Source organism: Phasianus colchicus, chromosome 3 (genome assembly GCF_987193195.1).
Source record: "Phasianus colchicus chromosome 3, bPhaCol1.hap1.1, whole genome shotgun sequence".
In the NCBI taxonomy this organism is placed as follows: domain Eukaryota; kingdom Metazoa; phylum Chordata; class Aves; order Galliformes; family Phasianidae; genus Phasianus; species Phasianus colchicus.
Window position 1 is genome coordinate 52425048 of NC_143438.1, and position 24419 is coordinate 52449466.

The 24419-nt window shown below is 39.5% G+C and overlaps 1 protein-coding gene across 2 annotated transcripts in view; it reads left to right on the forward strand.

Moving 5' to 3' along the window:
- Positions 1-22108, forward strand: part of MEP1B (meprin A subunit beta) — a 31789-nt gene extending 9681 nt beyond the window's left edge. Inside the window, exons 5-15 of one of the 2 annotated variants that reach the window (XM_090137505.1) lie at positions 103-181; positions 1793-1910; positions 5408-5586; positions 6997-7215; positions 10546-10698; positions 11821-12036; positions 14466-14933; positions 17758-17940; positions 18441-18744; positions 21098-21311; positions 21735-22051. In XM_090137505.1, coding sequence (XP_089993631.1) covers positions 103-181; positions 1793-1910; positions 5408-5586; positions 6997-7215; positions 10546-10698; positions 11821-12036; positions 14466-14933; positions 17758-17940; positions 18441-18744; positions 21098-21311; positions 21735-21752 — 2151 coding nt within the window. In that variant the 3' untranslated portion in view covers positions 21753-22051. Of the gene's footprint in view, positions 1-102; positions 182-1792; positions 1911-5407; positions 5587-6996; positions 7216-10545; positions 10699-11820; positions 12037-14465; positions 14934-17757; positions 17941-18440; positions 18745-21097; positions 21312-21734 lie in introns of both variants that reach the window. The other variant, XM_031612886.2, reaches the window with a different exon arrangement.
- The last annotated feature ends 2311 nt before the right edge of the window (positions 22109-24419 follow it).

The window sequence follows — 24419 nt, forward strand, 5'->3', positions numbered from 1 at the left end:
TTATCTTTCTTATATGAACTCATAAGAAACGTAATGTTAGAAGTATCTCAGTCTATGACACCAGATCAGTTTTTACAGAAAACTGCATAATTTCTTTCTCAGATAAAAGAACGAAACTCCATCATTGGTGACGAATATCGCTGGCCCCACGTCGTCCCCTATGTCCTTGATGATAGCCTGGGTACAGTATTTGTCCTTGAAAATGTCTGTATGTCACTTTAATTGAAATGTTGATTACAGATCAGTAAAGATCCATGTCATCCTTTCCTCTTCCTACTGCCATGCTGTTAGTCTAGAGCAGACCATTTCCCCCAACAGGATTTGGCCTGGATATGCACTAGCAGGATATCTCATCTTGGTCTTGGTATTGAGGTCCCACCTCCTCTCTGGATGCTCTTAACCTGACATCGTAATGACCCAGCAGATTGGTTTGCTTTGAAAAACATATGTTCAAGACATAAAGCCGTAGTAAGATGAAGAAATAAAATGGCACTGATGATGTTATTAAAGCCAGGCAGCTTACTTGGCTGTTTATACTACCTACAGCACTGGGGGCAAACTGACATTCTGGGTTGTAATGCAGTTTGCAGTGGCACATTGCTGAGTGCCCTGTGGTGGGGTCAGGCTGCTCTCCATCCCTTCAGGTACAACCAGATGTGGCTTTGCATGGCAGAGGGAAGTGGTGAAAGAGGAAATTCAAGTTCTCAGAATTACAAAATTGTAGAGTTGGAAGGGAGCACTGGAAATCATCTAGTCCAACCCTCTAGTAAAGCAGGTTCTTTACAGTACATTGCACAGGAGTGTGCCCACGCAGGCCGTGAATATCTCCAGAGAAGGAGACATCACAACCTCTCTGGGCACCCTGTTCTACTGTTCTGTCACCCTCATAGTACAGAGCTTCTTTCTCACAGTTATGGTTCTCACTGCATATGAGGAGTCTGTGGCAGGGAGGGAAGATTTAGGGTGGATGTCAGGGGGAAGTTCTTTACAGAGAGAGTGGTGAGGTGCTGGAACAGGCTGCCCAGAGAGGTTGTGGATGCCCCATCCCTGGAGGTGTTCAAGGCCAGACTGGATGGGGCTCTGGACAGCCTGGTCTAGCATTAAATGGGAAGCGTGGTGGCCTTGCCTGGGGCAGAGGGGCTGGAGATTCATGATCCTTGAGGTCCCTTCCAACCCTGGCCATTCTGTGATTCTGTGGTTCTGTGACTGTGCCCTCAACACACAGTGTGAGGTCATTTTTCTGGTCTATGACATGAAAAAATAATTACTCATCCCCAGTTTAGGCTAGGATCTAACATAGTAAAGAATTGAAACCATGTAAATTGCTCAGAGTAGATAAGCCAGACATAAAGTAACTATTGTAAGTCCCAGAGAGTTTCTGTGAGAGATGTGTAGCTTACAGTTAGCCCCAGGTGAAATCTGATGTCATCGTTCACTGTTTACTTAATTCATGTTCAGGAAAATCTCAGTGAAGTAAGTGAAAAAAATTACAAAATGAAGAACTGTGTACTATTGTGTGTTATATACTCATCATGTTGTATTTTATACACATATACTACAGAAAAATTACACAGAAACAGAACCAGGGGAAGATAAAATGTCACAAGAGCATAATTTGATGGTTTCTATGCCCCTACATAGGTGTTAATCCAGCAAAAGGTTTGTTTATTTTGATTAAAGATTGCTGGATCAAGACCCACCCTTAAAGTATGGACCCTTTTGACTTGCTCTGTACAGATAACAGTACAAACCTAGTGGCTCAACACTGACAAAAAAACTGTTTACATTGCAGAAGTTAATGCGAAGGGAGTCATCCTCAAGGCTTTCGAACAGTATCGACTCAAAACCTGTATTGACTTCAAACCTTGGGAAGGAGAGGAGAATTACATATCTGTGTTCAAAGGAAGTGGGTAAGAGGAGAAGTATAAAATAATTCTCATCTTTTTTTGGCTACAGACTGTATTCATGTCCAGCATTCTCTCTAAAACTCATCTATCTGACTGTAATTCTCTGGTTTTCTTTGTGTCCATTTTCTGTCTGTTGTTAACTAGCAAATGTAGTATCTTCCAAAGCAAGTACTGGATAGTAGCAATCAACAAATTATCACTGATACTTGTTTCTAAATATAGTAAGTAATCAGATCCCTGAAGAGGAGAAAATCTGAAACAAGCACTTTAATTTCTTGACTGATCTTTGGCTATATGGAATGTCACTTTCATGTAATCTTAGTAAGCATACCTTAGGTTTTAGAAAAAAAAAAAAAATCCCATTGGAAATGTGATAGGTTTAACTGTGGGACAGTGCATTTGCTTCAGTGTAACAAATTGAACTGCATTTGAACAATGTCACACAAGCATCTAGATTACTTTTGAATGCTGCCTAGCACTGAGACATTACACTGAGATTTCAGTTTATCTGTTTCTATCAGTAGTTATGCTGCTATTTCACCTGAGTTTTCACAAAATAATGTTCTAAAAAAAAAAAAAAAAATCAAAATTGCACCAGCTGCTTCCCTTTCTAAGACAGTCTTTATCAAAACAGTGTAACAGGACAAATATGTTCTGCACACCACGCTGGCCCATTTCTCTCTTGTTAGAAAAGGAGACCAGGGAAACCTTGAAAGCATGGTGAGGAAATTTACTTTCAGAAAATTATTTCCTGATATGAGAAAATGCATTCATAAATGGGAAAAGATTTTCTGCTAGTAGAAATGCTTCCTATTCCCGATAGCTTGCTCTGAGATATTTATATCAGATAATTGTTTCAAAAGTTCTTCATTCTCTGACTCTGTATTTTCTACTCTTTGTGCTGTGCACCTGACATTGAAACTCAACCCTAAAAGATTTGTAAGTGGAGACACAGAAAGTAATGCATTTTCTTAGTGTCTGTGAACCAAATGGAAAACTCAAGGTGAAAAACGCATGAAGCAGCCCATTCCCATTCTTCCATTTCTAGATTTCTCCTTATTAGCTAGAACTCCTGTAGCTGCAGGAGAACTCAGTCCAGAGGACACAGTGCACACAGAAGTGCAAAGTTCCTGGCAGTCCCAACTGTATTCATAACATTTTATGGCACCAACAAAAAGTCAAATCATCTTTGCCTTTCTGATCTGGTTTGCATCTGTGAAACATACAGAAGAGGATGAGGGAACTTTATTTCAAAAAATGAAAAAACCTTCTGACTAGTTGGCCAGAATTGTCAGAATTATCTTTTTGAATTCAAAGTTAGTCATAAAGGAAATCAGCTGTCAGTTTGTATAAAAACAAGCTTGTAGTCTCGATGAGACACACTGCCATCAAACCCCAAAGAAAGAGCCCTCTCCCTATCCCTATAGTTTATTTAACACATGCCAGGTCTTGGCTACCACTCCACTATATTCACAAATACATATATCACTAAGCATGTAGCAACTAATTCAAGTCTACACATTTGCAGCAGAGGTTAGACTGAAAATCTGTTTAAAGACCTTTTCTTTCCTCCAGTTCCTACAGTAAGCAAAACATCTGAGAAACGTTTGTGAATGACAGAAGTACAAGAGCATCAGAAGTGGCACATACCTGCAGAGTTCATCTAGCAGTCTGGAAAGTGCCATTGCTACCATTCTCGTGAAGGACAGGGCTCATTCACCAGGAAAACTAGTAGGGCGTGGTAGAGTCAAATAGTTAGCAGACCAGAGAGGACCAACCCTGTATCATGTATTTCCAGATGGGAAACCAAGTTTTCATGGAGCATTCCTAGGAGGTCACTTTGGCACTGTGGCATAAGGCAAAGGGTGATCTGTGATACTATAAACAGTAATTTGCTAGCAGGATGTGAGTATAAAAACAAGCCTGGAAAAACTGCTGACTCTTTGAGAACAGCATTGCTACTGATGGCGTGTGTCTCCTTATGGTCTGCCTTCTGAAAAGCAGACTGATGAAATTAGTGAGAACAAATACTTCTCCACAACTCTAACCTCTGATGGAGCAACAAACAGAGCAGAAAGCACTGAATCAACAGAGACAGACTCTAACACATGTGAAGAAGCTGGAATATTTTTCCATTTTCCTCCCTCCCTAAAGAAAGACATCATTAGCATGTAAGGGCTCCAGTTGTCCTTGTCCACCTCATATGTCTTTATTCTCAGCACTGAGTGACACAGAGTGTATTTACTCCCTCTGCAATTGCAGAACAAAGGCAAGGGGAAGTCACATCCACTGGTGTTTGAATATTGATTTTACCAAGTGTCCAGGGTGTTCTTGTCGCCTGCTGTGCTCTACACAGCAGCCATGAAGCCAGAGGCATCTGCTGTGATATGAAGTATATCCAGGACTATAATGGACTTCTTAGACTTTTGTACAACCAGAAAAAGCAGCGTAATCAATATGAGGCCTTGCTCAAGGGAAGTCAGTGAAATTATGGAAGCTGTATGGCTCCCTCCCAGGCCCCATGCTGTAATTTTAATGAGTAATCAATAGCTAAGGCTTGTACTGCTTTTTAGAAAGAGAAATCCTGTAGAATATGCTTCACTAATAAGTTTCAGGGTCCTACCGTGCCTGGTATGCTTGCTTTTTACATTTCTGGGGTGATAGAACTGCAAATCCTATGGAGTATTTTGTGCCTGATTAATTTTATGGACTTCATTGGGTAAGTGTTGATTTATTTGCTGTGTAAAACATCAATTTAAATGTGCTTGCTAGTTTGTGGACATGGGGTGCCATTTTATTGGTTTGTGCGGATAGATCACAGAATTTTTTTATTCTTTAATAAAATCTTCCAGCATAGCTGCAGTTTGGCACTGCCTTGTGAGTGCATGCAGGCAGCAACTGCCCTAGAACTACCTCTCACAAATAGCTGGAAAGAAAAGAGACAAACAAAAGCCCTCTCAGATGTACTAGACTTTCAGAGTACGGTCCCCAGGGGTGGACCTGACCTAGCAGTCACAAGCTGTCACCAAAGCAAATGACCAAAATAGTATGGGGAGGTGGTTGTGATGGTTGAGGTGAGAAGTGGCAGGGCAATGGTTTGTCTGGCACTAAGACGTGTCCAAAGTATGCCCACAGATAGTTATGGTGATCTAGCCAAGGAGCACCAGCTTGTTAGTTTGCAATAAATCTTAGGTCTTAAATCATGTACCCCTAATCTTTTCATTTTTTTTAGTCATAAATAGTCAACTTTTTTTTTCTGCTAAAGAAAACCCATTAAAAAAAATCCATCTAGAGTGGGAGAACTGCTTACTCATTGAAGCAGAGTTTCATATGGGAGGAAAGGATCCAATAATGAACAGATCAATGAAAAAACACTCATAGCAAAATGTATCTCTAGCACTCAAAGAAAGGCCTGTTGAACAGGCTCATTCTGGATTTATCATGGCATGGCGGTGGCATGTACTTCACAGATTTGTCTTCCAATCTTATTTCCATATTAGTTGCTGGTCCTCAGTGGGAAACCGGAAGCAGGGCTTACAGCAGCTCTCAATTGGAGCCAACTGTGACAGGATTGCAACAGTTGAGCACGAATTCCTTCATGCACTGGGCTTCTGGCATGAGCAGTCACGGTCTGATCGAGATGACTATGTGTCCATCATCTGGGACAGGATTCAGACCGGTCAGTCACTCTCCTGATTTCTCTCTCAGGTTCTGGTATGACGTGTTTTGGGTAGAGAACATCTCTTTCAGACATCCTCCCATCGCTCATAGATTCCCTCACCTTGGATTAAATTCAAGTTCACCATATCAATAAACAAAACATCAAGTGGCATCTGTTTGGGATGCCATTATTTGTTGTCGTTGTCATTGTTACTCATGTCACAGCAGTTCCCAGAGGCTTACCTGGAGATCTGACTCCTGTCGTGCTAAGTACCGTACAGCCCAGCAACAGAAAAGAGTAACTTGGTTTGTTTTAATGAATACACTGAACTCACTAATTACTATGGGAGCCTGTAAAAGTAATTAAAAATAATCCCACCCTACAAAACCCAGTACAACCAAAGCCAGCAGAAAATCTGAAGGGAAGGGATAGATCTTTCTCCTGAGAGAGGGCTCACAGGCCAGAGAGACTTCTTTTGGTGTCCCCATCACATAAGCCATTTCTGTGGCAACATGGCTTCCAAGTGCAAGCACTGGCATATTTTTCACAAGCCTGACTGTGGCAGAGGGTTCCTCAGAGTTGGGATCAATGTCTGCTTCTTCAGCATACCGTAATCCTCCATAGTCCCTACGCAGTTTGAAAACAAGGATGTGTGCCCAGACATGGTACTGACCTGGTGCAGGTACACACTGAGCACCAGACAGTAATTAAATCTTATGCATTCGTATTTAGTTCTGATCAATAGCCAGGTGCACACACAAGTATATATTGCAGAAAATGACTTAGAGTCTGTTATTTGATTTCCGCTATACTTTGCTGACTTCTTAATAACAAGTTATGCTATTGTTAGCCACTTGAAACTGCTGCAGCTTTTTTATGCTGACCGGAGTATAGTTCCTGTATTTTGGCTAATCGTCATTTAAAACATTTATAACTTTGCTTTTCTTTAGAGTTAACACTACCTTTTACTGATTCTTCAGAAAATATCTATACAATTAAATTTTGAATGTTTACCTAACTCCAATTTAAACTTCTTAGAAATGAGCAGCAATTAAAATTCGGAAAATATGGATTAGAAATAAAGAGGCATTCCTGCAGGTGCATAACTTGAGCACTGAAATGGTATGTCCACTTTGGGGTATCACAAGCCCATCACAGTTTATGAGTAGATTCATGGTGAAAAGATTTCTGATAGGAGAAAGGAAAAAGGACTTTGTGCAGCAGAAGTCATCATGTTACATTCAGGTGGCTGAAAGAGGAAGCTAAATAAATTTAGGCTAGGAATAAAATACCTTTATAGAACAATTACACGAAAATGATTACCAAAAAGTACTTAAGGTTCTAAAAGATTTTCTTTTACTTTAAGCCTGTATCTCGAAGATTGGTCGTCTTTTTGGAAATAAACAATCTTTTACTTTTCCTTCTCAGGTAGAGAGCATAATTTCAATAAATACGATGATAAAACATCAGACTCTCTGAATGTTCCCTATGACTATACATCTGTGATGCACTATAGCAAAACTGCTTTCAGGAATGGAACTGAACCAACCATCGTAACAAACATACCGTACTTCATGGATGTAATAGGACAGCGGATGGATTTCAGTGATTATGATCTCCAGAAACTGAATCGGCTGTACAATTGCTGTAAGTTCCTCCATTTATTTTACATTCTTTGCTTCTTATCTTATCATCCAGCCTCAAGTAAAAAATATATACGTGAATATATTTGGAGAAATGAATTGTGTTAAAAACACCAGAAATAATGGTACAGCTAGAAATAATACAGCCCTCCTGCAGAAACACTGCTGTGTAGTAGAGCTTTCTGTGCAATTTTATTTGACCTTTAGTTAAAAATCAGCTTTGCTCAATAGATGATTTTTGTTCATCCCTTGGGTGGCTGTTTAAAATGTGTGCTTCTACACCAAGCTTTTTGTTTCTCCCCCCGCATTATTCCACAGCTGCTGCTCTACAGAACTGAGTGTCTTTGCTGTGGCTCTCATACCTGCTCTACACTTACACAGTCTGTCAGACAGAGCCTGTTCATGCAAACAAGAAAATGCAAGCCTTTAAAATTTTTGGTTTCCATTTCAAACCCAGCCTATTAGCAAAGTGCTTGAAATGGTTGCTTTCCTCATATGGAATTCATTCTAGAAAGTTGAGTGAAAATAGGGGGCTGGAGAACATAATTATGTAATTGTGACTATCAAATGTGTCCTGGCACTCAGGTGATACTTTTATTTCACTGCCTCACTATACCAAGTAGAGTGTAAGATCTTACATTACATTTTAAACCTCACTCAAAGTATACTTTAAATAGTAATCAAACCCGTTTATTGAAACAGTGTCTTTTAATGAGTATATGATTCTGATAAAGGTGCTTATCTTCACGTGGGTCTAAAATGAACACACATGCAGCCTTAGCTTCCAGCATTTGACACACAGTCAATTAGCTCTTATGTAAGTGCTTAAAGCTAAGCATGTCTTTAACAGCAGACAGGGTTCTTCTTAATCTCCATTATCTTATATACTTTCCATCATTCTCATGCAGTATATAAATACTTCTTGACTTTATTACTTTATTCTTATCCAACAGTCACATTTGCTCAGCAAAATAAGCCCCATTTATGCTGAAAAATAAGTGACAAAACTTCCACCGTGTTCAGGGCAATCAGAATTTCCCCTACTCCCTGCTCTGTCTCTTGGCATAGCAGGGGGTGTGTGATATTTGCAGAGCCACAAGTGGTCTTCAGATGGTTCACTGTTTGCCCAAGAGGCTCCTGTGCAGGGAGAAGAGTTGCTTCACAGGTCCCAGCTCTCAGCTGCTGAATGACCTTTCAGGTTAGGGGAAGGACCAAGAACGACAAACATGCCTTGGGTTGCAGATGTCCTCACAGATGTATCAAAAAAGCGTTTTTATTGCTGAGCAGAACTTAAGAAAGGCTTTAACCTGAATTCCTGCTGAAAATCTGTGGGGTTAGGAATTGATTAAAATTGGAAACTTAAAAAAAAAAAAAAAAAAAAAAAATCCCAAACCAAAAGAAGCAACTAACAGCATAAGAATTTCTGACTGCTACTTTAGTTCTGCCCTGGTTTCTTCTTCAGCACTATTTTCCAGGCCATATAATAAATGTAGATTGCAGTATATTTTCCCTTTCTAGCATATTTCCTATTATAGCTGGCCATGAGTTTCCTCATTCACTGAAAGTTAGGATTCAGCAGTCATGGCCCTCATAGTGCCATCCACTAGCTTTTCACTAAGCAGTGAGAAACTAACTGGCATTTGGTGCAGATGGAGTTCAAAACCCCCTACTCCTGTCTCAGAATTTAATCTAAGACATAGATTGTATGCTATTGGGTTTTGCTGTTCTCTCTTCTTGTCCTTCAGTTTTATATTCCAGCACTGTTTAACAGCTTTCCTGTTTGGACAAACTGATTTCATATCTTGCTTTATGCTTTGATTTCAAAGAGTTCTTTCATCATCCCCTTTTTTTCCTTACATTTTTTTGCTAACCTCCTTTTTTTTTAAAAAAAAAATTTCTCTAACTGTCAATAGAACAGCTACTGTAAAAATCTTTTCTTGTTTTTTTAACAACATCATACAAATACCATCTCTTAAAAGGTATCAATTATACAACACTTCCCTGAGCTAAGCTCACTGAAGCATTTAGCATGCTACTGAGGTTGATTTTTGTGATACTCAAAGTTCTTTTTATCGGTGCAATGAAACCTTTAAAACTGTCACAATATTTTATACATAGGTTGAGAAGCAATAATCACAAAGCATTTTATTAACAGTTGTTTTCAAATCATGGCTGGTGTTGCAGAGAGCTCAGATCTAGTACAACAGGAAGCAAATCTAAGAATAGGCATAAACCTGGATTTATTACTTCTTTTGTTAACTACTGACTTGTTAATATGAAAACCAGATCTTCAGAGTTTGTAGGAGGTGAGATACCCACTGGTTTCAAACGTATCTTTGCCAAATGTGTTTTCAATTCAGCATTTTGAAAATCAAGTAGAATGAGCAAATACTGCAGTCAAATAGCTGCTGCTGTGCTGTATTTCAAAGCTGGTTCTCCAGTAGATGGTCTGGTGAAACTTTGAAAAAGCTTTGACTATGTGTGAACTATATGTGAACTAAGTCTAAAGAAAGCAGAGGAATGAATGGGAAATCCTCAGACCTTTTGGCTGTGTGAAGTTTGGTAGGTCAGGGCTGGTGTCAGTTCCTTTTATAAACAAAATATAATAGAACTATAGAATGGTTTGTGTTGGAAGGGACCATAAAGATCATTCGGTTCTAATTCACCCTTGCCATGGGCAGGGCTGTTCCCCACCAGCTCAGCTGCCCAGAGTCCCAACCTGCCCTTGAACACCTCCAGGGTAGGGCACAACATCTTCTCTGGGCACCTGTGACAGCGCCTCACAGCCCTCTGAGTGTAGAATTTCTTTTCAACATCTAACCTAGATCTCCCATCTTTTAGTTAAAAGCCATTTGCCCTGTCCTGTCACTATCAGATCATGTAAAAATTTGGTCTTCCTCCTGCTTGTAAACTCTGTTCAAGTACCAGATGTCTGCAATGATGTTTTCCCAGAGCCTTTTTTCTCCAGACTAAGCAAGCCCAACTTCCCCTAACTATCTTCATAGGAGAGGTATTCCAGCCCTCTGGTCATCTTTGTAGCCTTCTCTGGACCCTCTCCAGCCATTTTGCATTTTTCTTGTGCTAGAGGCTTCCCTCCTCGTGCTTGTTAAGTGCACAGAGCTGCCCTGATGATGTCTTACTAGTCAGTGTTAATTGCCAAATGCTTTGAGTTCCTGAATGTTATAGATATAAAAGTTGATGGCGTTTGATGTCACTGATTGTTCTGTGTTTGCATTTCTTAGTGTCTCTGCTCTTGACTTTGAATATTTTGTATTGAACATGTGCTTTGTAACAGAGATTCAGATTTATTTATTTATTTATTTTAATATTGTAGCCTCCTCCCTAAGCTTCATGGACACATGCAGTTTTGAACTTGAAAATATTTGTGGCATGATTCAAAGTCCAGATGATAACAGTGATTGGCAACATTTGTCTTACGTTCCTGCTGGGCCAAATACTGATCACACTAACATGGGAGAATGCGAAGGTATGGGAAAACATTCTCCTTATCTCTTTGGGAAGTATTTTCTGCAAATGCAAGTCACTTGACTTTGCTCTTGGCCTTGTTCTATGTTTATTTGTTGAAGAACCACAGTTAACTTTTGAACTAAGCAATATAAAACTGCATGCTTGGGAAAACCAAGTGACACATTCTGTTTTCTGTTTATTTGAGAAGATTGAATGTTCTTATCTCTTTTGATCTTCTCTAGTCTTAATGTCACATCCTCACAAGAGAATTATGCAAAATGTTCTAAACTACGCTTCAGAAATATCAGGTACATCAGAGATAGTGCTGATTTTCTGAATAATTGCACAGTAATGCTTTAGAAAAGACTGGCATTTAGAAATTTCACATATTACCAGAGCTCAGCTGAACAATTTGTTGAGAATCATAGAACCATAAGGTATCCTGAGTTGGAAGGGACCCACAAGGATCACGGAGTCTAACTTCTGGCTCTACACAGGACCACCCAAATTCAAACACTGTGTCTGAGAGCATTGTTCAAATGCTCCCTGAACTGTGGCAGCTCAGGGCCATGCCCACTGCCCTGGGCAGCCTGTTCCATGTCCACTGCTCTCTGGTTCAGACCCTTTCCCTAACCCCCAGCTGTCCCACCCCTGACACAGCTCCATGCCATTCCCTCGGGCCCTGTCGCTGTTATTAGAGAGCAAAAATCACTGCTGCCTCTTCAGTCCCCTTGTGAGGAACTGTAGGCCACCATGAGGCCTCCCCTCAGCTCCTCTGCTCTGGGCTGAAGAGAATGTAGCTAATTATTTATGAAGCTGTCAAAGAAACTTGTGAGTTCAGGAGCTTACACCAGTCCTCTGAAGAGAATGTCAACCGTGAATTACCAGCACTGCATGAACAGTTTCAAGAGAGCACCCATTGTGTGTAAATTGCTAGAGACAAGCAAAGGAGGAAAAAAATGTCAAAGGAGAACAGCAGTTCTTCCTCTGAAGAATGCAGACAGGTAACAGCCCTCAGTCTGAAGATTTGTACAGGATCCAGTTTACTGTGACCCTTAACTTGACTGTATCTTCTAGCACTGTTACAACATGGTGTTAAGAATACATGTTTTACCACTTGCTTCTCATTTACTTTTGACAGATTCTGGCTATTTCATGCATTTCAACACCAGTGCTGTAGCAGGAGGAAGCACAGCTATTCTGGAGAGCAGAATTCTATATCCCAAAAGAGGCTTCCAATGCTTGCAATTCTATTTCTATAATAGTGGAAGTGAAAGTGACCAGCTCTATGTCTGGGTCAGGGAGTATTCTGATGCCCATCCAAATGGTACTTTGAGACTAATTGAAGAGATAAAAGGTATGGAATAAAGCTGCATTTTGTTTTAATCTCTACTCATTATGCTTTTCAATGTACTGAGGGAAAATACTGTAGCAAAGTGACTCATCTCCTAGTTTTATTCTTTATCTTCTTCTCTCACTAAATAATTGAATTTCTGCTGGTGATACTATACTTGATGAATCCTCAGTCAGCCATTTTCCCATAATATACTAAATTACAACAAATTAAACTCTTGCACCATCAAGATAGTTCTCTTACAAAAACAGGTAAAATTCCATGAACAGTCATTTTAAGTGTTGTAGAATTGCTGGTATCAACAGCAACAGATGAAGTTGGTCATTAGAATAAATTACAATCAATAAGAATGAAGTAATAAAGAAATGGAAAATATAAGCGCTCAGGAATACCCAAAATTTCAATTAAAAAAAAAAAAAAAAAAAAAAAGAAGATGAACAAAATTCAACTTAATTTTTAAGTCAAGTTTGGAGTGGCTGAACTGAAATATATGGGCAGCAGAATTTGTATCGTACTTTGCAAAAAAATTAGTTTTTCTGCCTTTGGGAGCCTGTGGAGCCTTTGGGATCCCACAAAATGAGCAACAGAGGTCTGCTGATGGACTTAAACTAGAATTGCTGAAGTCACTTAAGGTTAAACTATATTCTCAAATATTTAACTATTAGTTGATCTCCATTACAGCTACAAATAATTCAGTCCATTGAATGAATTAGTCTTAGAAAGCTCTTTTGCACGATAAAGTCTGTTTCTTTTACCTCTTTTTGCTCTTTAAGGCTCAACTGCTACCCATGCCTGTTATCCTTTTCTTTTTTCCAATCATTTCTTCACTTTGATACTTTCATCATCCCTGTGTACTGTCAGGAATCCTCAGTATAAAAGTCGGATGCTGAGGAAGATGTAGATTTCAGATTAGTCAGAGATTCATTTCTCAGGCCTTCTTCTCAAATATTCTTTCATATATATTTGGTCCCATCTCCCATTCCCTTTTTCTTAAATCTACTAATTTCCTTTAAATCTCTGATCTGCTGTATGTGTCCAAGTGAGCACACTCCTCTGACAAACAGGATCTGATAAAACTTTCAAGAATGGTTAAAGACAATTTTTTCCTAAACTGCCTCACTTCTCTCTTGTGAGAAGTTGTCCTCACCAACACAGAGTAACAGAGAGAATGAAGCACAGACACCACAGCCCTTTCCATCCATGATTGGCATTGCTTGTGGGTTCAAACCATGAGCACTACCATGCTGGAGAGCTGGAGGAACAAACCCCAGACCATTGCTACTGGTCTGTAGCAGCCATGGCTGCCTTCAGTCTGGAGCAGGGGATGCAGAGGGAGCAGGACATTTTACACCACAGTAACTGATCCTCTCATTGAACATGAGTCAGAAATACCAGTCTTGTGTATTATGTCTGCAGTTCAAATAGACATTTGTTAATGCAGAAGTCCGTTTAATAGAAGATAGTGGGGTGTTCTTGTTTCTGAATTTATTTTTCTCCTCTCAGTTATAACAACAATAATGAAAAACAGCAAGAAATTAAGATCCTTATCTGAAATCCATTGTGCTGTTTTTAGAACAGTTAGGAAAGTAAATTCTGTGCTTGGGATTGGCACTGCCTAGTCCAGAAATACAGCTGAAAGTCTGGCCTTCCATTCAGGAGAACATAAGCCAGACAGCTAAAGGAGTTGTTTTGCTGTATGTACTATTAACAAAGAATGTCCTACTTTCACTTGACTTAAAAGGCCTTTGTGCAGAATTCTTTGTTTTTCTGCAAACTGCTCTTGGAGTCAAGTGGGATTTACTAGTCACGCACGTCTAGAGGCGGCATCAGACTTGCACTGGGATTTCGTCACATGAAGTAGATCTTGCAAATCTCTGGCTTTAATTTTAACTTAGCAGCAGTCATTTGATGGGTGAATAGTGCTTCTGTGGAGGCAAACTTCCGGCAAGCTATACAAACCCTGCAGTGCTAGGGTCCCAGAATTCTCTGCATCTCTTTTTTTTCTTTTTTTGTTCTTCTTCTCTTCTCTTTGAGATACGTGGTTATTCAGTTATAGATACTTGGTGCCAATGATTTTTTTTTTAATAATGCCACAGGTGACAGCCACCTTTGCGCATTTAATTATCACAACCTTTCAACTATTTTAATGCAGTGTTCTTTAAAACATAAAAGCAAAAGCAGCCTTAGAAACATTAGCAGTTTTCACTCTAATTAGAGTGAAATAAAGCTTCTATGCGTATTAAATCTGTTGAAAAATTAAACTGAACAAATATGATCACTCACTGAAAAAGTAGTGTCTACAAGAGGAATGTTCCATCATTTCAGTGCTGGTGGAGCTGAGAAACTCTTTCATAGTTTTGTAATAGACTCTGTGGATATGTACAGTGTTTGATTGTACTGCTTACTTAGAAATCCCTACCAATGTTTTTCAGGTTCACCTGTGAATTACTGGCAGCTCCACCACGTTTCCTTGAATGTCACGAGTAAATTCCGGGTTGTGTTTCAAGGTGCGAGAGGAACTGGTTTGTCAAATGGAGGTCTCTCTATTGACGACATCAACTTGTCAGAAACACAATGTCCTCACCATGTCTGGCACATCAGAAACTTCACGGATCTCCTCAACACAAGTCCTGCAGGGACAGAAGGAAAAATATACAGTCCACCCTTTTACTCTAGTAAAGGATATGCTTTTCAGGTTGGCTTGTATGTAAATGGTACCAATGATAACCCATTTAATTTAGCAATATACTTGCACTTGATTTCTGGAGCAAACGATGATCAGCTGCAGTGGCCCTGTCCATGGCAGCAAGTTACCATGATTCTGCTTGACCAGCATGCTGATATTCGTCAAAGGATGTCAAACCAAAGAAGTGTAACAACAGACCCTCTGGAATTATCAGGTTAGTTAAAAGCAGACGTACCATCCAGTATGCTTCAAAACAATCAAACAAAAACAAACATAAGAAAAAGAGTCAAATTTTCTCATTGTATAAATTAGTGCAGCTTTTCTTTTAACTTCTAGAATGGATGATTTCCTTGCAGGAGCAGTATAATTGATCAGACAAGAAAGAGTTGAATATATAAGTAAGTAAAACTGGAACCTTTGATTTCAAAGTTGATATGCATGAGAAACAGGTGGATCATTCATGCCTAGCATTTCTTACACAGGACTGTGAAGATGCATTTATATCTGCTTTAATGTGAATGAAAGCCTCCCAGAAGGCTTGAACCAACCAAACAAGAAAAACTAAATTAAGCAGTTGATACCAGCTGAAAGTGCAGCTATTAAATACATAGCCTCTCTTCTTGCAAAACGAACAGTGGTGTCAGCACAAATCACCAGATGGACAAAGTACTGATTTGTGTTACATAATCTGTTCTTGTTCACACATTACCTTGTGTGACAAGATAAGGAACAATTGTCCACAATACCTGGGAAAGGAGGCCGTTTAGGTAAAGGTGCAACTCTGAGAAATGGTAGGAATCTCAGTAAGAAATATTAAAGTAAAATCCCATATTCACCATTTGAAAAAGATTGAATTTAAGCCAAAATGACTTTCTGCATCAAAGGATTTTGCCAAAAGAAACCACCTTCACTACTGAATTAGTTTTGTGGGCTTTCAGACTATAACATTAATGCAGGAAAAAAAGGCACTAAAATGTCTACTTCTTTGATACATTTAAAGAAAACCCTGATTTACATAGGTTGCTCCAAAAGTAATGCCTCCTATTTATTTCCATGGAAACTACAACAGATAGAAAGAACACAGTGACACTATTAGATTGAGCAAGTTCTCAGCTACAAAACACTATTTTTCAACATAGTCACCACTATTAGCCATGCACCAGCAATGAACAAGAGCCTGCATGCCATGCTCACAGAAATTTGTTCCAGTAGAGGTGACCCACTGTTTCACAGCTGCTATGATGACATAATTGCTAGGAAAATGTTCCACATGCACTCCATCTTTCATCAGCCTGAAGAGATGAAGCCAGAAGATACCAAATCTGAACTATAGGGTTGGTGCGGTAGGACAGTTCAGCCAAGATTGGCAATGTACTCCATGATTTTCAAACAGGAGTGGGGACTGACATTATTGTATTGCAAGAGAAAATACATATTTTTCTTTGTCCTGACTCTGGAAGTTCGAGCCTTCAGCTTTGTGTCGTGATGTAGCTGTCAGAGCTGATGGTTTGTCCAGGTTTCAGGAAATCCAGGATTGCTCCTTTCCTGTCCCAAAAGACAGTGCCCATCATTGTGCCATACCTGCTGAGTGCTGCATCTTGAATTTTTTTTTTAATGGGTAATTCATGTCACTGCCACTCCATGGACTGTGGATTCTGATTTATAGTGATGACACCACATTGCCTCACCTATAACTATGCAATCCAGTATTTAGTTACCTTCGGCCTTGTATTGGTTGAATAGACTCTGACAAACTAGTATATAGTGTTCTTCTGTTCCTGTGAGCATTTGTGGGACCCACTTGGTGCAACCTTTGCAGTATTCCAACATTGCCACCATTGTTTCCAACGCAATGAAGCTGTCATTCAGCTCTGTACGCAGTTCCCTGGTCATAATCTGCTGATTCACATGGATAAGCTGATGAAGATGCTCTTCATTTGTGGTATGACAGCTATGCATGGCCATCTGGAACATGGATTGTCAACACATCACTGCTGACACTGCTGAAAAGCACCAACCACTACTTCACTGTGCTCACATCCACTGTTTGGTCTCCATAAACATTCATCAAGTATCAATGACTGTCAATGGATGCAATTTTTTCTGCATACAGGAATTCAGTTCCACACCTTTGCTTCATATACACTTTCATGTCAGACACCATTCTGCCAGACTGCCCCTCTGCTGCTGTCTGTCACATGGCAGCAAAACGTAATGAAATATTGGTGGGAAGGTTCAACCTCTACTACCATACCACCAACAATTACTTACAGAACAGCCCTCATACATTCATTTTTTTAATGACGTTTTCTACATGAAAAAAAAAAAAGTAGGTAATCTAGAAAGATCACCTCTGTATATGAAGGATGATTATGCCAGTCTCCCCACAGATGGATGGCATTTACCCTGTGCTCTCTACTGTTGTGGTTACAGCACTCGTTTCCTTCTGAGATGCTGAGAACTTGCAGTCTGTCTGTGCTCAGCCCCTTCTCCCTTGTTCACGTTTTGCTTGTAGCCCCAGATTCCCAAGATAAGCCTTTTAACTATGTCTTTCTCTGACCAGCTGAGGTGCTGGAGCAAGCAGTTTCTTCTCTCAGTCACATATTTCAGTATAGAGTCAGGCTCAACTCTGAGATTTATCACAAGGCTTGATGGAGGGGATAATACCAACCTATGACCAATTGGGTTGTTCAGGTACTCTCTGTCCTCCATCCCTATCAGCAGATGCTCAGTACCTTGGACGAACCCACACAGATCTTCTTTGTCTTGTGTCTCATTAGTGTGGAATCTCTGACAAAAAAAAAAATCTATTTTAGCCAGGTTCAGCACTGTTTCTGCTCCTTGAGTTTCAGGTAATTTATTTCCATCTCCATTATATCCATGAGCAGAAACAGGCAAGGTTGGAACACAATCTGTCTTGGCTGTAGAGAGAGTGCTTAGCATTACTTTGCAGCAAAAATTAGATGAGAATGAAGGAGTCCTACTGAGAAAAAAAATCTAGAGTAGTCCCACACTCATATTCAGTTCATTTTTTTCAGATTCCTCACCAAATTATTTTTGGGATAGGCCAGATAAAGTGGGATCAACAGCTTCTTTCCCAAATGGAACTACATTCATGAGAGGTCCAGGACGTGGAACAAATGCATTCTTAACTCATCAGAGACTTACAAGCCGTGACTTTATTAAAGAAGGTGGTGTTTATATTCTTTTAACAACGGAAGGTATGTAAACATTGATGATAGCTAATATTCTTTATAATACAGAAAAGTACATAGTGTCACATAGTAAGTCATCAGTTCTGTAGGTATAAATACACATTACGTACTTTACATTATGAGCAATTCAGGTACTACTCATATATCTAAAGTCAAATTATGTATTTAAATAGATGTGTGGGTAGATACATTCTTTTTTTAATCCATTATCTCATAGATAGGTTAAAATTTAAGTGTATAAAATGATACTACTCCTGTGCAAATTATTTTGAAAAGAGTATTTTGAATAAAATTGTCTGTTTAAATTTTTTTTAAATTACAAGGACCCTTCCAAAATACATAATGTTCCTGAAAGGTAAAAGAAAAGGCTATCATTATAGCAGAGGAACGTAAAACAGTTCAAAGATTCTCTGATCTTTACTATTAGAACTTATCATTAGAATCTAAGATCAAAAAGGGGAGATAGATAAAGTAAAAGCCTTGTTTCTTGTGTTTTTCTCATGCAGATGTATCACATCTAGTATCAGCTCAGCCAAGCGTGTCACCCACCACTACTGCAAATACTTCTGCTGTCAGTACTGTCAGACCTACCTCTATTGCCACCACCACTACCACCAGGCCCACTGCCACCACCAAGCCCACCATCACCACCAGACCCACAGATAGACCTACTGCTACCAAAACACCCATCACAACATCCCTTGTGACCCTGACTGAAGAGCCAGAGACGGATACACCAGAGGCCTGTCTAGACAACCCTTGTGAAAATGATGGTGTCTGCATTATTGTAGATAGAAAAGCAGTGTGCAGGTAACTGTATTTATTCACTCTCAAATCCAATTTTAATTGGAGTGATGAAAGCTTCTAGTAGAATAAGTCTTTGTTTCTAACAAAAGGAAGAGACTATAACTGATTGAGGCAAATATTTCCTGCCACTTACTGCAAGTGACATAAGACCAGTTAGGGCAAAAAAAAATTCCTATCCACAACACTTGAATATTTTGGAGCATTCTGACTTACCTGTAAGTTATATATAAATATACTTCCTATTTTCAGTAATATATTAGTCCAGTGTGATAAAATGAGCTGTGCATCTCCACAGATGTCTCTATAGCAAAACAGTTAAATACAAATGTAGTTGAAACAAAATTCTGATATCAGAAGAAAATACGTTAAGAGTTCCCAGGCATGTAGGATGTATGTAGGATAACTTTGTTTTAAATCTTATATAGAAGCATAGCGTAGTGCAAATCATGGTCATGAATTAACAAAGTATAGTCACTTGTCTTTGAAACCAGTGATGAAGGCTGAGGATCAAAATGACTGTTTACCCTGCAGGAAAATGTGTAACAACTTTAATTTATTCCTCTGTTGATTCATTTATGCAGCCCACCTGGCTGATGAGCATTGTTCCAGCTCTCAAACAAACTCTGAGGCTGAAGATAGTAACAATGTGCTATGAAGCTGTGCCAAGGCAGGTAGAATAGGGGAGTGCTGAGAGGTAAATGTCTAAAGGCCAGGAGCAATGAGAGCCATGTATGACTCACTGAGTGTTCTATCTCCCCATTTAGAAATCTTTTAAAAAACAAGTCTGCAAAGGGGCTTGTGCAGCACATCAGAAACAGGTCACAAATATCAGAAAATGTCAAGAAGCTGTTCCAAGAAGATGGAAATAAAAGAGTCATGCTGAATGTTATGCTTGATTTTGGAATTATGAAAAGATTTATTTTCTGACATCTCTGGACTATTTGTAGCTCAAGTGCTTATGTGACCTACTTTCTATCCTGGAGAAGTGTGTAACCAGCAGTCAGTTTCCGCTCTGATTTTCTATTGGAAAACCAGGGAGGATGTGATACATAAATCTATTTAAGCTTGATCACATTAAATCCCCAAACAGCCTTGCAGTGCACTGCCAATGGATTCATTTTCAGGGCCAAACACAGAGTTCTGAATAAATGATTTAGACAGAAACTATAAAAACAATAACATAAGGAATGACAAGGGTATTGAAAGATGGGTGCAGATGTGAACTTGGCAGTATTGCCCGTAGATGTTTTTTTCAGTTAGATCATTCACAACAAATTGTTTGAGCTAGTAGTAATGCTGAATAAGGTGAAGGAATCAGGGCTTGGAGGTTGTGTTTAGTGCACAACCAGAAGATTTCTAGAATGATACTTTAGCCTTCTTTTGGGGGAAGGCAGAGACTGCTCACACAAGTTCTTAAAATTTGAAAACAAACCCCTTCTGGCAATGAGAATGTCTGTTCAGAATTTACCATACTTACTAACAGAGAATTCCTGAGCATGGAAAATGCAATGTGATGGAAGCATCTTCAGCCAAGTCTGTCCTAGAATGGTTCAGGTATGATCAGATCAGTGATGCCTTGAGAGTCTGCCCTGCTCTCCACTCTATTTATCTTGTGAGTTCAAACTGCTGCATAAGGTGAGAATTAAGAAGGCAAAGAACACAAGAGGAGTCAGGAGAGTGAAGTTTCTTGGAGGGTGATAAATGTGGCTTGATGGGATAAAAGCAGGGTAAGGCTTCTGGTCAAGCTCCCCATGGATTTTATTCAACTCCTTCCTATAAAAGCTTTTTTAAATGGACTGAATGAAGATAGAAGAGCTTTGTTTAAAAGCTGAGCATGTCAAAAGGCAAATTTGCATCAGGATATGAGGGCAATTAGTATAGTGGAAGCAACTATTAGGTGATAGCGGCCCTTGGGACAGGTGTCAGTTTTGCGGAGCAGAAAGTGAGTTTTCTATCAACTGAAGTGCTGTAAACATAAAGGAAAAGGAAGCAGGCAAGTGAACTTGAGTCACCCAGAGGGCTTGTGTGTTGGTAGCAAAAGGCCATTTTGTAGCAGCAGCTGCGGCCAAACCTGAAGCAGTCAGAATAATCAGGCTGGAGATCACATTTTCTGGCAATGGCTCCCTTTGTTTCTTTCAGAGCAGGGACAACCAGTAAAACAGTGGAAAGCTGAAAAAAGGCACAGTATATCCAGATATGTAAGGAGAGTGGGCCACCCAAGGCAGCTTTAAAATAGACAACTGTTTTAAGGTAACTTCATTATGGTTTGGGAGATAGAGCATCAGAAATTAAATATTTAAGGAGTCCTTCTATACCTTTGTTCTTAAGTGATACCACATGTCCCCTTACTTTCTAGATGTCCAGCAGGGAATAACTGGTGGTACATGGGGGAAAAATGCGAAAGGAAAGGCACAACTCAAGAAAATACCATAATTGCTGTTTCTTCGACCATAACAGTATTCGTTGTTATGCTTATTGTCACTGTCACAACTGTGGTGTGTCTTAAAAAGAAATACAGCAAAGGAGAAGGAAAGCAAAAAGAAAAAGTGGAGAGCCTGACTCTCGAAGAAGTAAGTATCTTCCCTTTTTAAAGTAAGTAGTCAAATTCAGTAAGAAGTAGATTGGAGGATGTCAATCAATGTCTTAATCTTGAAAATAGCAAGAAGATTAGATTCAGTGATTCAGTCTAAGAGTAGATTAAAGGGACTCACAAGGGCCAGGAGAAATTCTCTAAGCTAATTGAAAAGGTATAGCCTTCCAGGGAGCAGTTTCAATGTGGTCCTAATATCCTTTGTGTGATGACCTGTTGAAGTGTAGTACTTACTTCTTTGCAATGACAGATACTGTCACTGTTACTTGATGTCCTCCCAATATGTTATTTTGATTTATTTGAACGTAATGCTTCTACATTATACATGTATTTCCTTTCCCTGCACACTTGTCTTTTAAGATGCGGTTTTCTTTTTCTTTTTTTTTTTCCCCCCCTCATTTAGAATAAAACATCGTTCTGAAGATAATACAGTCAAGTATCAAAGACATAAAATGAACATCACTGGAAAACCTAAACTATCATCATTCTTCCTGATACTTTTATGTCAGCTGTCATGATAAAGGTTTGTAAAGTCCGGAAAATAATGCATCCCTTCTGAAAATATGGTTTATAATAAAATACTGTGCTAACATCTATGAAATTTCTGGCAATGTTTTGTGTTGCCATGCAATGGAGAAAGATAGAAATGTGTTGTTTGACAGACCTGTCCTGTGTTTTAAGTCTACCTGAACATGAAAAAAAAAACATGCAAAACTGCATCCTGACATTCATTCAAAACAGAAAAGTCTAGGTTTGCCATTTTACCATGGAGATGCCCATCATAACTCTGTAATTCAGAGGAAGCCAACCGTTCTGAGTTCTGCAGCAGTTGTCAGTCAGTAGTGTAAGAGTATGCGGACATCTGTTTCATTCAGTCATTTGCGTTCGATCTAGTAAATATAAAATAAATAACAAGTAATGAGGAAAGTGCTAACTTAACCGTACAGACACACAAGCACAACGGAGATGATAATGGGGATCCGTTGATGATTGATGGTGATGAAGGAACTGCTAAGGCATATCCCTGAAGAATGTCAACCTGAACTACAAATTGCAGTTGATAAGAATGGGCAACACAACTAACACAAATATTATGGGATATTTGAGGCTATTTGGGATATCGGCCATCAGAAGGGGATTGTGAGTTTATGTAAAACTTATTATGAGACATGTAGGAGAAGGGCTAAAGGGTCCAAAGGAAAAAGGATGGTCATGATGGATCAGAGAGGAAGATGGTGCCAGCAACTGCAGAAACTGACATACAGAAGAGTCAAGCCCAGAGGTCTTAGGGCACCTGGGTCTAGATGTTATCGTGTAAAGGGATGGGAATGCAGGAGGTCTGTGTGCCAGCAACTAGAGGGACTTGGACTGTGTGTTGGGAGGTTCAAGCAACTGGAGGAGATGCCATAGCCATCAAAGCCTTAGGTCGAGGTGGCAGCAACCAGAGATGTTGGGGTACATGTGGGTGTGTAAGCCTAAGTGCAAGCAACTGGATAAACCTATGTTTTTATTTCCTCAGTGAATTTAATTCTGTTTGTGTGTATGAATAATCTGTTAGCAAACTTCAAGCTGAACTAGCTGGTGAGTAGGAGGAAAACCACATCTGGAAAGACTTTTGCCGTGACACAGTGGTTTAGGTTAGTGAACCCAGGGTTCAGTCACAGATATTAAGCAAACCATGAGCTGCTGCCTACAATATTCTGCATGCGTGGCAGTCTGTGTGGACAGATGCACCTGGGACCTGTATGTGTCTGTCTTTCTACAGGCCAGACCTGCCAGCAGAAAGAACAGCAGCAGCACCCCTGGGGCTGGGATGGAGAGATCACCTGGGCCTGGAACTGCTCCTGGCTGGACACAGCAGCCACAAGGCAGCATCCTGGGTCTTCTAGGTTTGGTGGCAACTCCTCTAGCATCCTTACTAATTAGGGCTACAAATGTGGTCAGGTTTTACGAGTAGACTAGGCTTGGAGATAGAAGCGTCAGAGGAAGTAACTTTTCTTCCCAAGAACAGTTTTCAGGGAAGGTGTCAGTCAACATGGCTGAAGATCATCACATTTTGCAGTGTTTTTGAGGGGACTCCAAAAAACAGAAGAACTAGTGATGAAAAAGCCAAGTCACACTGAATAGTTGGTAGGTGGCTATGTGGATGTATTCACATGTAGAGGTCAGCAGCTAGATAGATTCCCTGGAATGGATGTTGATGATCACATTTATTGTGTAATCTACCCTAACTCTGGGCAAGCACAGTTCAAATATATGGAGGTTTGTTGAGGGAACTAGTCTTCTCTGAATGCACAACACAAAGCAACAAATGTGTATGGCTCTGTACTGGCATTACGCATGTAGTCTTCCTCTGATTAATATTCACTGAAATGTAGTTATATTTAAAGCTTTCATAGCTGGTTTTATTAGCTTTTGTTGGAACTCAAAGATTCATGAAAACAGCCAGACAAAATTAACTAACAATTGTCAGAGCTAACAAACATCCTGGAGAGGGAGATATCCTACTATAGCTGTCTTTAAATAACTTTCTTATTTTGACATGTCTTCATCAGCAGTTTTCATGCAAATAAATCTCCAAATGTGCCTTCAACTAATATATGCACATAGATTTACATGGAGTTAAGAAGACACAAATGAGACTGTTCATAAATTCAACCCTGGCTAAAATACTTAACATTACAAACAGTAAGCATTTTATCATTTCAAATAGGAAGTTCTGGATTTGTGACTACAAAGGTTGTCTATATTTTTTGAAATACAGACTATATGGAATGACATAAATACTACCTGAATTGTAAATGCCTTTGTGTTTTCATTAGGAAAAAAAAAAAGTCTAATGCATTATAAAACATTGTGTAAGATAAAAATTCCATTGAGTATATCCTGAAATGGCAAACTTCCATGGAAAAAGCCTGTAAGCTTCTGCTTATTCATTTCAAACAGGAACCAGTGAAGAGCATACTTTAAGACTGAACTGTCACAGTTCAGATAACAACTCACTTTTCAGTGCTACGCAGATTTCATAGAGCCAAAAAGGACTTCTTGATTTTATTAATGCCGTTAACTGACCTAAGGATTTGATCAG